This window comes from Pteropus medius, unplaced genomic scaffold, assembly GCF_902729225.1.
Source record: "Pteropus medius unplaced genomic scaffold, Ma_sr-lr_union100, whole genome shotgun sequence".
Lineage (NCBI taxonomy): Eukaryota > Metazoa > Chordata > Mammalia > Chiroptera > Pteropodidae > Pteropus > Pteropus medius.
In genome coordinates, this window is record NW_024349796.1 from 16,210,633 (window position 1) to 16,225,485 (window position 14,853).

The 14,853-nt window shown below is 39.4% G+C and overlaps 1 protein-coding gene and 1 long non-coding RNA gene across 10 annotated transcripts in view; both read left to right on the forward strand.

Annotated features, from left to right (window-relative positions):
- Positions 1–14,853, forward strand: part of LOC120619218 (complement factor H-related protein 2-like) — a 71,973-nt gene that overhangs the window by 21,175 nt on the left and 35,945 nt on the right. For 4 of the 9 annotated variants that reach the window (XM_039883472.1, XM_039883464.1, XM_039883463.1 and 1 more), the window contains exons 7-11: positions 8,332–8,505; positions 9,241–9,435; positions 9,862–10,038; positions 11,898–12,080; positions 13,637–13,813. The exons of 1 other annotated variant lie outside the window; for it this stretch is intronic. In XM_039883472.1, coding sequence (XP_039739406.1) covers positions 8,332–8,505; positions 9,241–9,435; positions 9,862–10,038; positions 11,898–12,080; positions 13,637–13,813 — 906 coding nt within the window. Of the gene's footprint in view, positions 1–6,808; positions 6,969–8,331; positions 8,506–9,240; positions 9,436–9,861; positions 10,039–10,391; positions 10,853–11,897; positions 12,081–13,636; positions 13,814–14,853 lie in introns of those variants that run through there. 4 more of the 9 variants (XM_039883466.1, XM_039883467.1, XM_039883468.1 and 1 more) reach the window with 4 other exon arrangements.
- On the forward strand, positions 71–1,374 carry LOC120619221 (uncharacterized). The gene is made up of 2 exons (XR_005657414.1): positions 71–389; positions 800–1,374. It is a non-coding gene; the product is annotated as an uncharacterized LOC120619221 (long non-coding RNA).

The following is a 14,853-nucleotide window of genomic DNA, read 5'->3' on the forward strand; positions in this document are numbered from 1 at the left end:
TTGTTTCTGTTTTATAGATGCCTTCAGATTTGGTGAGAAAGGTCTTAGTGTTTGACGCTCAATTTAAGAGATTAAAATTTCTTCCATTAACATTTTGTCAGAAAACCAAAGTCTTAATATTACATATTGTGCTATGTTTTTATTTGTTTTACTTTAACCTGTGTCCTTCTGTGATCTCTCTACAAATCAAATAACATGTTTTTTAGACTCTGCAGGAAAATGTGGGCCCGCACCATCTATTGACAATGGAGATATCACCACATTCTCGGTGGCGGAGTACCCTCCGGGGTCGTCCGTTGAGTACCAGTGCCAGAACTTGTATGAGCTTCGGGGAAACAAGAAAATCACATGTACAAATGGACGGTGGTCAGAACCACCAAAATGCATAGGTAAGGACGTTAACATTTTCATGGATCCTGGGAAAATCAGTGTAATGACTGTGATGTTTTGCATTCTATCGAATGCTTGACTACCAAGCAGTAATATATGAGGAGACGTCATTTGAAAGATTCTTAACAAGCAACAACAGCAACCAAAGATTTTTTCGTGAAAGCTTTCAGATGATCACTGACATTCGGAATCTTTGATTATCACACATTAAACACAGTTCCTCATTTTTACATCATGAAGAGTGTAGAATGACTTAAATGCACATGATGGATAATCACTGAGTTGTTTTGGAAAAGGTTCTGAGACTGAAATTTTGGACACATAGAAGAGTCTATGTGAAAGTGTGAAATTCTGTGGAAAATATTTGTATACGACTTAATGTTTTATGTTCTTTTTTTTTTACCTTCAGATGCATGTGTAATATCACAAGAAATGATGGAATTACATAAGATACAGTTAAGATGGGAAGATAAGAAAAAGTATTATTCTAAAACAGATGATACTGTTGAATTTATGTGTAAATATGGATTTCGTGAAGTATCACCTCCTCATGCATTTCGAGTCACCTGTCGTGAAGGGAAAATGGAGTATCCCACTTGTGCATAGTGAAAATGCGGCCATAAAATTACCATATGCACATTCGTTTAGAGCTTTGAAGTCAATTCTTCTCAATTTATATTTTTTAAGCATTGAAAAATCAGACTTTTTAGTCGTGAATCAGAGTCCGTGTGAAACATTATGTAGAAGATGTGATTATAATCTGAGAGACTGAGAAATCACTCTTACAAGCATCTCATTAAAACCTGACAGACCATAATGCTGTGTGTTTTATTCATGAATCATCTATGGCCAGCAATTAGATACAATCTGTTTCATGCCCGTCTCCATCTACCATTCTCCTGACTCTCTCAAAGCTTCCCCATAACTTCTGACATGCTCTGACACTCTGATTTCAGAGGAAATAAAAAAAAATGTTTGTCTGCATCTTCAAAATAATATCACTTACAAGCACGTAAAAGCCAAACTACGTCAAACGTATGTGAGCCATACGATGTGAGAGCTTATTACTTAGTTTTGGTTATCTCTCAGTAGCTAACTGTACCCCCAAAACGATGAAATGCATCATCTACAAGACGTCTACATAGCACACATCATAATTCAAAGAATTTATAAGGAGGAATTGGAATCTAATTGGGTGCATAATTATTATGACACTGATCAAAATACAACATCATGTATAAGCACACACACGTCCACAATATGCTTTGAACACTGAATAAACGTTTATAGAACAGAGTTTGGCAGAAAGTACAATAAAACACTTACCGGAACTAGATTTGAATTTAGAGCTAATTGGGGTAAGAGTTTGCATCGAATTCTTTTGTATTTACTTAGGTCGTCCCATTTTCCTGTCGTTAACGTGTATTGCCTTTGAACTGTGCTATAAAAAAAATACGTACAGAATTAAGACAATACACGTCAGAACTCTAAAGAACCCTTTCATGATGATGTTCATATGCAGTAGTGTTTTTATGATGATGTCGGTCAAAAGGGTTTTGGAAACATTCAAACGCAAGTCTGAAATGTGATTTTTATGCTTGTACGTTTCAAACACACAATACAAATCGGTCGATTTAATTTCTACAAAAACATGAAAAGTTGATGATGAAAATAAATATATAAATAATTCAGCTAAAAATTTAAAGTGAGACCTTGTTACTTCGTATCAAATCGAATCAGGTGACATTCTTAGAAAGAGAAACCTGGCTGTCACCAAAAGCCAGTCCATGTAAATCTGAATCGGTGGGGACAGCCAGTTTTCTCACATATGGAGGAACAGTGTTATAACTGGCAAGTTTCTTTGCTATTAATGTTAACATTTGCGTATTGACTATCTTTCTAAAACTTTTCACTGCATCGTTGTGGCATCTATGATACTTGCCTATGATCAATTATATTGTTGGGTGCAAAAGAGTTATTTGTAAGATAAATTCTATCATTGTTCTGCACGTGTTGACTAATTCTTGCGTAAAGACGAGTGGCAGTTTACCAACTCTGCATTAAGTTTCACCTAAAAAGATTTGGTAAATACTTCTTTTTGTCCTTTAATTTCTAATTTTTGAAGTAGAGACTTGTAAGTGACTATCCATGATGACTTTCAAGAGTTCTTTCTCTCTATTTTTCAACTTGTGTGTGTATCAGCATGGATTCATGAATTTTTATTTATTCAATTTGTCACGATCAGTTTCATTCATGATTCTATTAGAAGGTCAAGGGACCTCAAATTTGACTTCTCGAAGGTGGGTGCCTCTTGCAACTGGCTTCTCATTGCTCCTGAGATCTGCCCACTGGTCTCTAAGCATTTCTCTCCCCTTGGGCACAGCTCGATATTCCAGACTCACCGAGCGCTTCTCCTGCCCAACACCCACACCCGTACATCTTGCCAAGAATGTCCGATATTTTCAAAAGAAATCAGAGAACAGTGTTGAGAACCCAAGAATTGCGTGCTGTTGCTGCTCGATGGGAGTGTTCAGTAGTGTTGAAATGTTTCTACTTCCAGGGTCTTTTGGTGTCAGATCTTTGAAATAGAAACGAAATTTAAAATTCATTAGCTCCTATCAGATGTGACAGTTTGAGTTTAATAATGCAGGGTTGAAAAAACAGCGCGGTATGTTTTCCCTTTTCTCTCGACTTCTAAAATCTCATATTTCAATTTTCATGAAGATGACCTGGAAAGTATAATGCACACACCACTATTTGCAGCCGAAGTCCTGCATGAAGGCTACGATGCCTTCACATTTATTTTGTTCCCGGCTGTTGGACACTGGGACCAAAGCACGCTCCTCCAAAGTGACTTGAAATCATTTGTATCTCTGGTTGGCTTGCTTACCATTAAATTAATAGAGTTTTACTTTTAGGTGCATTGGTATCTTTTTCAATTTTAGATTTTGCTGCTGCTCCCACTTCTAATGTAATCTGTTAAAAAGTGAAGAACACGAACATGTTTTAAATGTCCAAGTGATATGAGAAGGGACCATGCGGGGTAGTCTCCTCATATCACACTGTTCCCTCGTTTCATAAAGTTATAATTTCATTAGCTGCCGACATTCCTCTAGCGTTCATTCGTCTGTGTTGTATAGAGAGGGAAGGTTATTTTACATGTTTATCCACACCTTGCTGTTTTCATTTTAGGACGTGTCTCACTGAGACCAATCTGGTATTTTACTAATACGGTAATGAACGACATGGTGAATATGCTTATGTGAACATATTGTCAGCATAAAATGCTAGAAGTGAAATGAATGGACATCAGGCAGTTTCACAGCTATTTCTACTTCTCTTTCCTAGGGGTCTGTAGGTAATTCTGTACTATTCTAAAGGACCTGCTTTTCCTTGGTCTTGCCAACTGCGGGAGTTGTCAACCTTTTAGATCTGTTTCCTGTTTGGTAAATAATAAATGTTACCTCTGTGTACTTTCAATGTATATCTTTTATGATAAATGTGCTGATTTGCATTTAAGATACCTAAGGACCGTTTGTTTTGGATTTCTTTTCTCTTAATATTCTGATTGAAATAGTAGCCTCACTTCTCTTGTTACTGTCTTTGTTTAGGAATAATAAGATTATCACTTTGCAATTCACATTTCTGTGATATGAATTAAACCTGCTTTCCGAGATGTCATTTGGCTTTCGAGTTCGCGTTAATTTTTCTAGGCAGGAAATTTAATTGTGCGCTCTTAAAACTATTACTCATTGCCATTCACTCAGATTCTGAGTTGTAGTTTTAAATGTTCTGTTCTTAACAAATGAACTCACAGCTTTTTAAATTATTATCAGTAAATGCGTTGGGGTGACATTGGTTAATAACATGACCTAGGTTTCAAGCGTACAATTCAACAATACGTCACCTGTGTATTGCATTGCGTGATCATCACCCGAAGTCTCCCCTTCCGTCACCATTTATTTGACCCCCTCGACCCTTCTCTGCCTTCTCCCCAAACCCTCTTTCCCTCTGCTAACCGTTAAACTGTTGTCTGTCTATGAGATTTTGTTTGTTTGGTTCGTTCGTTTGTTGTTTTCAGTTTTATATGCCATATATGGGTGAATTCATATGGTTGTCAACTGTTTCTGACTTATTTCACTCAGCAAGACAATCTCAAGATCCATCCATGTCGTCGCAAACGGCAGTATTTCATCTTGTGGCTATTATTCCATTGTACATATGTGCCACATCTATGGAACACACTATAGAGATTCCTCAAAAAATGAAGGATAGAAGGACTATATGACCCAGCAATTCTTCTTCTGGGTATGTACCCCCAACATTTCAAAACGTTTCCCCATTTGTTTTGTACTGAATGCATGGAGTTTCTTTTCCGACTTGGAGAGCTCTGAAAAGCAAGAGGGCAAGGGAGTATGGACATCTTCTCTCTTTCTGAATGAGTCTCCAGTTGAGTAGCAGTATTTATGAAATACGTCGTCTTTTTCCTAGTCCTTTGAAATGTGATGTTATTCGTAGAACCATTGCTTTGTGCACGTGACTACAGATTTCCATACTTTCTCGTCTTATCCGCTTTCTACCTGTCCACTCTTATGCCAGCACCAACTGTGCCATTCATCGTAAAGGCTTCTTAGCTATAACATGCAGCGGGCCTAGCCGTCATTAAGCGTTTCTTTGTTTTTTGAAGAAGCTTTTGTGGCGATTGTTCTCTATGTCTAGGAACTTTAGAAAGAACTCGTCTAACTCCGCAGTCCGAGCTGTAGGCATGTGCATCGCCCACTCTGCTTGAAAGGCACCAGTGGTCTGTATTTCAGACTATTCTAGAAACAGGAAACTAATCGGCCTTTCTGGCAAAAGTTATGTCAGACTTGCTGAAAGACGAAGGGTCGAAAACTCCACAGGTTGTGGGAGACACACGAGGCATCCTTGGCAGCTACCCGAGCCTACACTGCGTCTCCCGGGTGCTGCCTGACGAACAAGGAAAGAAAGCCCTGCCTCAGAGTCAGGGAGCCATCTTGGACTCTTTCCTGCAAGTGAGTCACGTGCAGCCCTTAAAGGTTTACTGTCCTGTGGAGAAATAGCTTTTGGTCTGGCACTGGGCCTGAACCTAGACTCAAGCCAGGGTTTCCTTTTGTTTACCCAGATCCAAGTGTTCCCTCACCATTTTCTGGGAAACACTCTCTCCCCTCTGAGTCCCATCGGCGCGTGAAGCAGGGGATCTGCGTGTGCGTGTGTGTTTCTGGACTCCCTCCTCCCCAGGGATCTGTGTTTCTTTGTGACGGTCCCACGTTGTCATGAATGGAGTATCTTCGTCACAAATCTAGATCTCTGGGATTACAGATCGTCCCAATTGTTCCTTTCGAAGACCGCCCTGGCCATTTCTACAGGACTTTGTGAAGCACGTAGTCAATTACTTTGGTCGAGTAAAAGAATTTTTGGCGGTCACGTTCAAAGCATAGATTAATTGAGGAGACGTGACATGTATATGATGGTATGATGGTAAGTCTTCCAAACCACAAACATCATGGACTTCTTTTATTTGTCTTGTAAGAATTTTCTCAGCAACGTCTTGCAGATAGCTTATAAATATTTATAGGTATCTTACAAATATTTCGTCCAATGTATTCCTTAATAATTTAATTTTTAAAATATTTTTAAAAGCTTGTGTTCTTTTTATATGTTCCTTATCCAATGTCTGTTCTAGTATAAAAAAAAGTCTTTTTCTATTAGTTCTAGTTGCTCTACCACGCAGTGTCCTTAATAATGTTCTAAATCGCACATTCACATTTTACTCTTTCTTTACAACTTTTGTGCCTTTTCCCCCCGTGTCTTGGTGAACTCCTTATCACCTGGATTGATTTTCTTTATTATTATGAAACACTCTTCATTCATTTCCGGTAACTCTCTTGAATTTCACTTTAACAATATTACAATAACTTTTCACACGGTTAGTTCATAGAAGGTTTATATTTTTCAATGCTTTTGCTTTGGCGTGTCATGATTTTATATTATATCGCTCTATTTGGAAATAGCATATCATTGGGCTTTTTACTTTATCTGATTCTACTTTATCTTCTTCTTCAGTTGCCTAATTAATTTTAGCTGGATATCGACGTTTTATATTGACTGATGGATTTATACCGTTTCCGGTCCCGTCTGTTTGTCTCACCTCTTCTTCAGTAATCTTTAGACTTTATTCCCACATCCTTTTCCATTTGTCTCATGCTTTTGACATTTATTTTATATAATTCCCTGGTGATTATTCAATGTTTTTAGTCGTTGGATCCAGGGCTTGTAATTTATACCTTTGGCAATCACAGTAGTTGAACATTAATAGGAATTGAGGGATTTTGCAAAAGTCTTTGAACTTTGATATTTATTAAGTGACTTCACTGAACTAGCTTCATGGTAGTGCACTTAAATTCAGAGTCGCACCTGGTAACTGCTCATGAAGCTGACCGGAAGCCCCAAAGAGCACGCCTGGAACACTCGTGTTGCTGGACGCCTGGGCACACGGAACATGCTGTTAGTCCTCAACGTCCTCCTCACCTGGTGGCTTTCCTGGGCTCACGGACAAGGTACGTTGAAACAGATTTCCTTCTTAAACGTAACTTTATCCTCTTTCGTTTGTGTTTATATTTTGAATTTAAAAACTGGTAGAAATATTCTGTATTATTAGATAACAGAAAAGAATACGTTTATGAAAAAATTATTACATATTTATTTGAGAAAACGAAATAAATAGTTTTCTCTGTTTTCTCAGTTCCACGGTGGGAAAAGCCATTTCGTATTCAGCAGGAGGCCATGGGAACATACTCTTAAAACCTTAACTAGAAAATAAGTCACAGGGAACCTGGATTATAAGTCCACAATGTTTGGGTGACTCTATTTGTAATGCCAAGAAACTTTGAAGAATGATGGATCCCTTTGTATTCTTACAGATGGTGATGATTTTATAGGTTCTTATGACAAACACCATAAAATTATACATTTTAAATATATTCAGTTTACTATATTTGCGTTATGACTTTTAGAAAGCTATTGAGGTCATTAACATCACCATCAACTTAATATTTAACATAATTAGCTATGTATCACAGACGTATCTCCTTTAACATAAAGATAAAATGTATTCTTAATTTCCAGTATAATCCCCATACATTCTAATGTGCTTTCTGAGCCAAGGCCAATGTTGAAAATTTTTAAAATTTTCAAGTCACTTCTATTATTAAGTTTACAAATTCTTCACTATGATTTTTTTGTTTGTCATTTCATTTCATAATGCGGTCCTCTCAAATTCAAGTTATTGGAAATGACACCTGTAATTAAATAGCAGGTACGAGCAGAATGTGTCTCACTGTCGGTTATTCATTTCATACCTTGTTGCATGCGGGGTTTTGTGAATTATTTAATTTGGGCAATTTTATTCACTACCAACAATGACAACTCAAGGAAGCTTCCTAAGTGCCCCAATTGGAAGCACCCTGGCCCCAGTCCCCTCGAGAAGGACGTGGCCATCCGCGGTTGTGGCCAAACTACCAGGGATGCGGAGAAAGGAGCTCGACAAGTGCCTCAAGGGAAGAGACTCGGGGTGTTTGTCAACAGCCCTTAGGGGAACTTCAGGAGCCAAGAAGGTGAGGGCCGTGGGAAGAACAGCGGAGGGGCATATGACGCTGTCATTGCCACATATGGCCACATCGTGTCCTATGCGATGGCCTTGGAGAAAGCGGATTCGAGAGTGCAGGGGACATAATACATCGGCTGAGAATTGTGGTCAAGGGGACCAGAGATGTCGGGGAGGGACACGAGGCCGGGCTCGCTTAACGCCATTGGCCGAGGGGTAAGGACAGAATCACAACGCCCTCTTCCTTTACTTTCATGACCTTGACTGTTTTCACGGGAATATCGTGATGACTGCGTTACTCACATATCCTTTTACAGAAATGACATGTGATCCTCCACATATTGCAAATGGTGGCTACGGTCCTAAAAGGATCACATACAGACTCGAGGATGAAGTCACATACTGGTGCAAAGATGGCTTTTATCCCGTGACCCGTGGATCCACGGCCAAATGCACGAGAACCGGCTGGGAGCCGCCTCCACGATGCAACTGTAAGTTCCAGGCACGTCCTGACCTGCTTCTTAACTCTGAAATTGCTTTCTCTGAAACACGCAAAAATGGAGACCCGGAAGGTCCAAATGTTTGCCTTATGTCAATGCAAAGCAGAGGATTTTTGAGGCTTCTTTGCTTTTACAAAGCAGCCAATGACAAGTCGGAAAAAACCATATCATTTAAGTGAGAAACCCATTTTTTGGCTCTTCAGTGTTAAACATGTACGTGTATGTACTTGTCTATTTCTCTCACTAATATAATTGTGATGTCACAATAAATGATATGATTGTGACAGCGGAACATAAATATTGGGGAAGAATGCCGACATTTAAGCCCAGGCATATTCGAGGCCGAAGGCCGAGTGGATCTTCCAGTGTGACCCCAGAGAGGGCGCTCTTATCACCATGAGACAGCTGGCTCGTGCGTGACAGTCATGTACAAAACGATCACGTGTTTATTAATCAGTTTATCGAGACCAAATCAACATACAACATTATGTTACATTCGAGTGTGCCACGCAAGGATTCGATGTTTGTACGTATTGTGAAATGATCACAAACACGCCTTATTTCTACCATCTGAATTTCTTCACTTTCTTTGTCCTAGAAACCCTAATGCGACGAGTGTCATTATGTTAATGAGAGAATGTAATTCACCACTGAACGATGTATCTCTCGTTTGATATTAAGGTGAAACCTTATTCACGCTGTTTTTTTGTTTGTTTTAATTGCCAGTTAAGCAATGTGATATTCCGAAAATAAAACATGGAAGCCTATATCATGAAACTGTGTACAGACTATACTTTCCAGTAACTGTAGGAAGATGGTTTCACTATTCCTGTGATGCCGGCTTTGTGACTGTATCACAAGAATTCTGGGACCGCATCACTTGTACACGGGATGGATGGTCCCCAGCAGTGCCCTGCCGCAGTAAGCAAACCCCTTCGTAACAGTGCACGACTACGAATTTCAGAGTGGAGAGAAACACACGTGCGCACAGCTACGCCTGTGTGACGAAAGCAAGGTCAGGGGACGAGTCCTATGAGCGTAACAAGCGATGGAGGTTCTTCCTCGTCTGAGGAGCATTTCATTAAAAAACCAGGAGAGCTAAGAATCCTGTGCCAGAATACCTATATCATTCACACATATTTAAATTATAAATACTACAGACAAGTGATATTGAATATTGACTTTTCTTTCTTAAAGAACACTGGGTAGTAGCTTTAGTTTTTCGTAAGCGCTGTATGATTTCTGGATGCTTATGAATTCCAATTTAAATACTGTAAAGATAATTTTTAATTTGCTATTTTGACCAGATGTACGAATTTTTTTTAATGATCATTTTATGTTTCTTAGGACAATGTATTTTCAATTATTTGGAAAATGGATATTCTCCATCCCGTCAAACAAAACACATACAGGGTGACTCGATAAAAGTCGACTGCTACCCAGGCTTCACTCTTCAAAATAAGCAGAGCTCACTGACCTGCACGGAGAGCGGCTGGGACCCACCTCCCAAGTGCATCGCTGTTAGTAAGTAAACTGGTCTGACGTCCCAGTCTGTCTGTGATTTTCTAATATTCACCTATAAACTCACCTCTTCCTGTGGCAAGATGTGGACATCGACTTTTATTCTGCCGATGGACCTATTTGGTTTCACTTTTCCCTAGCGTGTATGAGTACACACACATACTGGTGCAATTTTTTTCGATATGTATTTTGAAAAAACAAATGAGCCTCTTGATAGACATTAGTGAAGAAAAACCAGTAAAAGAACGTCAAAGTGGATGCCCATAATCATAAAGTGGTATCCTCAGCCTGATGGCACAACAGGGATGTCTGTTGTCTTCTGCGTAAAGAACACCGGTTTTGTCCCTCACCCACGGGTGTGAGCATCTTGCGGGAGCCCAGGAAGCCAGCGGAGGGGGCTCCGCGCTTCAGCGCAGCAACCAGATCCAATGGGATGCGACAGGATGCGATGATGAGGCCGAGAGGAACAGGTTCACGCACCTGAGTGACCCCTGCCCTAAAGTGCACCTTGGATCTTGGGCTTGGCGACTTCAAGGACTTCTTTTGTTTGGGAAGGCTAAGGTCGTCACGGGTCAACCAGGTCCATTCGAGGCTTGTCTTTAAACGTCACTAAGGCTGGTTTGGGGAGCCCTTAGTCTAGGAGCAGCGTGAGGCCTCGTCTGGTCTCTGGGCTGAATGACTTGTGTTTGAAGAGGTCTTCCCATCCTGACTGATCGAATTTATGTGTGTTCTGGACATCTGGGACGTTCCCGTTCCCTGGTACTTCTCGCCCTGGCAGTTGTCCCTTACCCGTTCTCGTGTTTTGACCGACCCCAGTATGTGAAATACTCGACCCAAGAATCCAGGGGTTGCCGTGCAGACCGTAGACTCTTCCATTCGATAGTTTCTTCTTCTCTGGTTCTCTGAGTTCAACTTCTAGTGATGAGAACCTTGCACGTTGGTTCTTCTACTCAATACGACTGACGTTTTCTGCTTGGGTTTTCTCTTCCTGTGTTGTAGTCTGGGAGAGTCTCCCCCAAGTACAGCTACTTTCAGAATAGAGCTCACATCATTTGCCACTGTCTCTCTGGAATCCAGCTGGGCACCGACTGTTACCCGGTGTCCCCCGATGGAAGCCCCCTGAGGCTGATTCCATGTTTTAGCTCAGTTTCCTCATTGCTTATGGCCGGAAGTATCTTGATTATTCTTCTCTGATATTTATCAATTTTATTCAATTTCTTCAGTGAATCATCTTTTAACTAGACACATTTTCTCCATTGTTAGTTTCTATATAATTTCTTCTCTTATTTTTTGAAATTTGTTTTTTTCTGGCTTTTTTGGAGTATCATTGACAAATAGGAACTGCACGTGTTTAAGGGGTACAGCTTGCCATTTTGACGTCTGTTTACGTCATGAAATAATCAAGCTAACTACCACATCTGTCGCCTCACACGGTGACCAGTCATTTTGGCCTGTGGTGAGAACATGTAAGATCAACCCTTAGCAGTAGTTAAAATAAGTCACAGGGAAAGGCCCACTGCTAGCTGGGTTCCGGCAAGTTATAGGGTCCAGACCCACGAAACACAGAGGTTTCCACACACTTCTTAGAAGAGACTCTGAGTATTTTAAATCTTGCTTTGTACCTCCCTCTCTGCAAAAAAAAAAACAAAAAAAAACAAAAAAAACTTTAAAAGTATCTTCACTTAGTATCTTTGGAAACTCATTGCTTATTTTCTCTGATACAAGACCTTAGATAATTAGGGTTTTTTAAGTTTTCATTTACAAATGACTCATTTTTTTTACACTGTTAATATCATTTGTGTCCTTACGAAAATGTTTACTGACAACATGTTTATCTTTTCCTTGTGCTCGCTCCCTTCTAGAGACATGTTCAAAATTGGATCTAGACATTCAGAATGGATTTGTTTCTGAATCAGAGTCTACATATCCTGTAGATAAAGAAGCACACTATAAATGCAAAGGTGGATATGTAACAGAAGATGGTCAGACAACAGGATCGATTAGGTGTCTGCAGAGTGGGTGGTCAGCTCAACCCCGATGCATTAGTAAGTCATTCGTGACGTTGGCGTTTGTGACGCTGGTGACTACGGTACAGAAGCTTACTGTAGCAAATTCTTTTGGGGGAGAGGTGGGCTGAGGTGATTCCACTGGAAGAATAAGTAGAAGCGTCTTGAGAAAAAATATATATTTATTTACTTTTTAAGATGAGAACGTCAGTCTATCTTTCTCTTCAGTTCTCTCCACTGTGGAACATGCCATGATTTAGAAACTCGTTAGGGAGCCATTTGTATATTCTGGTGTAAACTCACTTCCTTTTACCTGAAACTCCTTTCCTGTGGTACCTGTTTTTAGGTGGTCAAACTGTTACGTCAGAGAGTTTCTTCCGAGACATAAAGTTATATTTTTAAGTAAAGATACAGGTTCATAGTGCATAATATTGGGATAACTTAACCTGTGTAATTCGTGTTTGATACTGTAGGGTACGTCCTCTTCTGAAAAGTCACTTCCTTTAGAAAGCCTGACCAGTTGTGGCACCAGATTCCGCTGTGCTGACCGATGACCCTTGTCCCAACTCCCTCGATGTTTATGAAGATCTTCTAAGATAATTCGCTCAGTGTATCTTATTTATCCCAAAGCCACGCAGTGAGATTTTTGATTCACTTTAAGTGAAGTGGATATTTAAATTATCTACTTATATCGTTTTCATTTCATTTTTTTTCAATTTTTATACTTACGATGAGCACTAGCCAAAGAAAAAAATGCTAATGGTTCCCCTTCATAAAACTCATTTTATATTAAATCGTGATCATTTATTCATTATAACACTCTTATTAGGGAAGAGAAAAGGTCTCTATTGTTCTTATTTTTACTAGGATAGTTTTGCTTTATTTTTTAAAGCTTTATTCTAGCCAGCTACATACCACATTATAAAATTGAGATAAATTATTGAAACTTTTATTACCATCACATAAGTTTAGTGTTAGTATGAATTGAGACTATCGTTTAGCACTTTATTTTCTTATACTTATTATAAATGTCGAAATACCTCTATATTCAATCTCAATAAGTATAAAAGAATACACAGCCATTATGAAAATATTTGGAAAAGTTAGCATGTAAATTTTAAAATTTAGTTCAGAAGTAGAATTTTAAGAATGTTTAAAAATTCACTCTCGTTGTTGAAAATCAATCTTTTTGTGCAACTGATCCACTTTTCTCTGGCACATATGTCACAAGCGCTAATAAGTTTGGTATCTGAATTCATGGAATGCTTCTCTGTTTTACTAAACAAAATTATGACATCTATAATGGCCTATTTAATTGCTAGCATGGAACGAATACATAAGTATAATTGCATTGAGAAAAATGTTCTTATTTTATGTTTTTTAGAGTTAAGTGATAAGAATGGAGCTTTATACAAACATACTTTTCCATTTTGAGTAACTATTTTAAGACAAAGATTCATTACTGGTAGTCTTAGCTATTTTTTATATCATGTAATTTCTTAGTACATTCTAATTGATAGAGATTTTTCCTTACTCGATTAGATTGTACTTTCGATAATATTAGAAATGAAATCCTCAATTCTATTATGCATTAGAGTCTTGTGACATGCCAATATTTGAGAATGCCAGAGCCACAGGTGATGCCACGTGGTTTAAGGTCAATGACAACTTGGTCTATGAATGCCACGATGGATATAAAAATGGAGATGGACACACCAGAGGTAGCATACAATGTGGTAACAATGGTTGGTCTGACACAGCCACATGTCGCGGTAAGTACTTTTCCTCAGGTATTCTTTTTCTTTCGGGATTACCAAAATTCCCCAAATCTATTTGAAGCGTTTTATTTTCTTAAACAAATTTGAGTTCCGTAGAGTCACTGTAAAGGAACAATGATTGAAAACATCTAATGCGAACAGGGAGGAGAGGCTGTGTTGAAGCTCAAAGAGGATCATCTGTTTATCCCAGTACATTGAGGCTGAGTTTTCTACGGTCCACACACATCATAGATTTGTGAGAAAAGCATCCTTTTTTAGTTATTCTAAATGCGGGCTATTATATTATGTAAAGCTGGGCACTCATTACCAAAATCCTATTTTTTTTTTTTACAATGTCCTTAGCTACTTTGTTCCCGAGTTTCTGCAGAAATGAACACTCACCTCCCACTTTGAGTGTTCATTTCCACGGGTCCTGAGAAGCTGTTTAGTTTTCGACTTGGACGAGTTTTCTGGACCATTACATGAGTATCTTTGATGTCTGCCAATCAGCTGTCTATTTTCCGGGATTCGAAATAGAATATCGGTCTGTGGAAATCTAGTGGATATAGTGTGTTCCCAGTCAAGGGAACAAACAGTATGCGTGCAAAGCTTTGAAAACCAAACAATACTGGCAAATATCAGGGCGAGCTGAGTCTACTCAAGTGGTGGGAAAACTTGAGGTGGAGGTTGGGGTAGGGCGATGGTGAGGAGACGCAGAGCAGGGGCCAGATTTGGGATTTGTTTTGGTGGTAGAAATCACAGGTAATGTTACTAAATGTTCGGTGTGAGCCAGTAATAATCAAGGGACTCACCTGTTAGATTTTGTAAGGTGGAGCGGACAGGAGGAATGAGACCATGCGGATCAGTTCAGCTTTTGACTTGGGCACGTGATGGTTGCACTGCCCATGGACCATCGACACTGGAGGGCCAACTACAGAGGCGAATCTATATGTCTAGGCAGGAGATAGACAGGTGAAGTTCTCACCGTACAAAGGATGGCCTCACACTGGGAAAGCATACGGAATGAGAAAGAAGAGCTCAGGACTGAGCCCCAG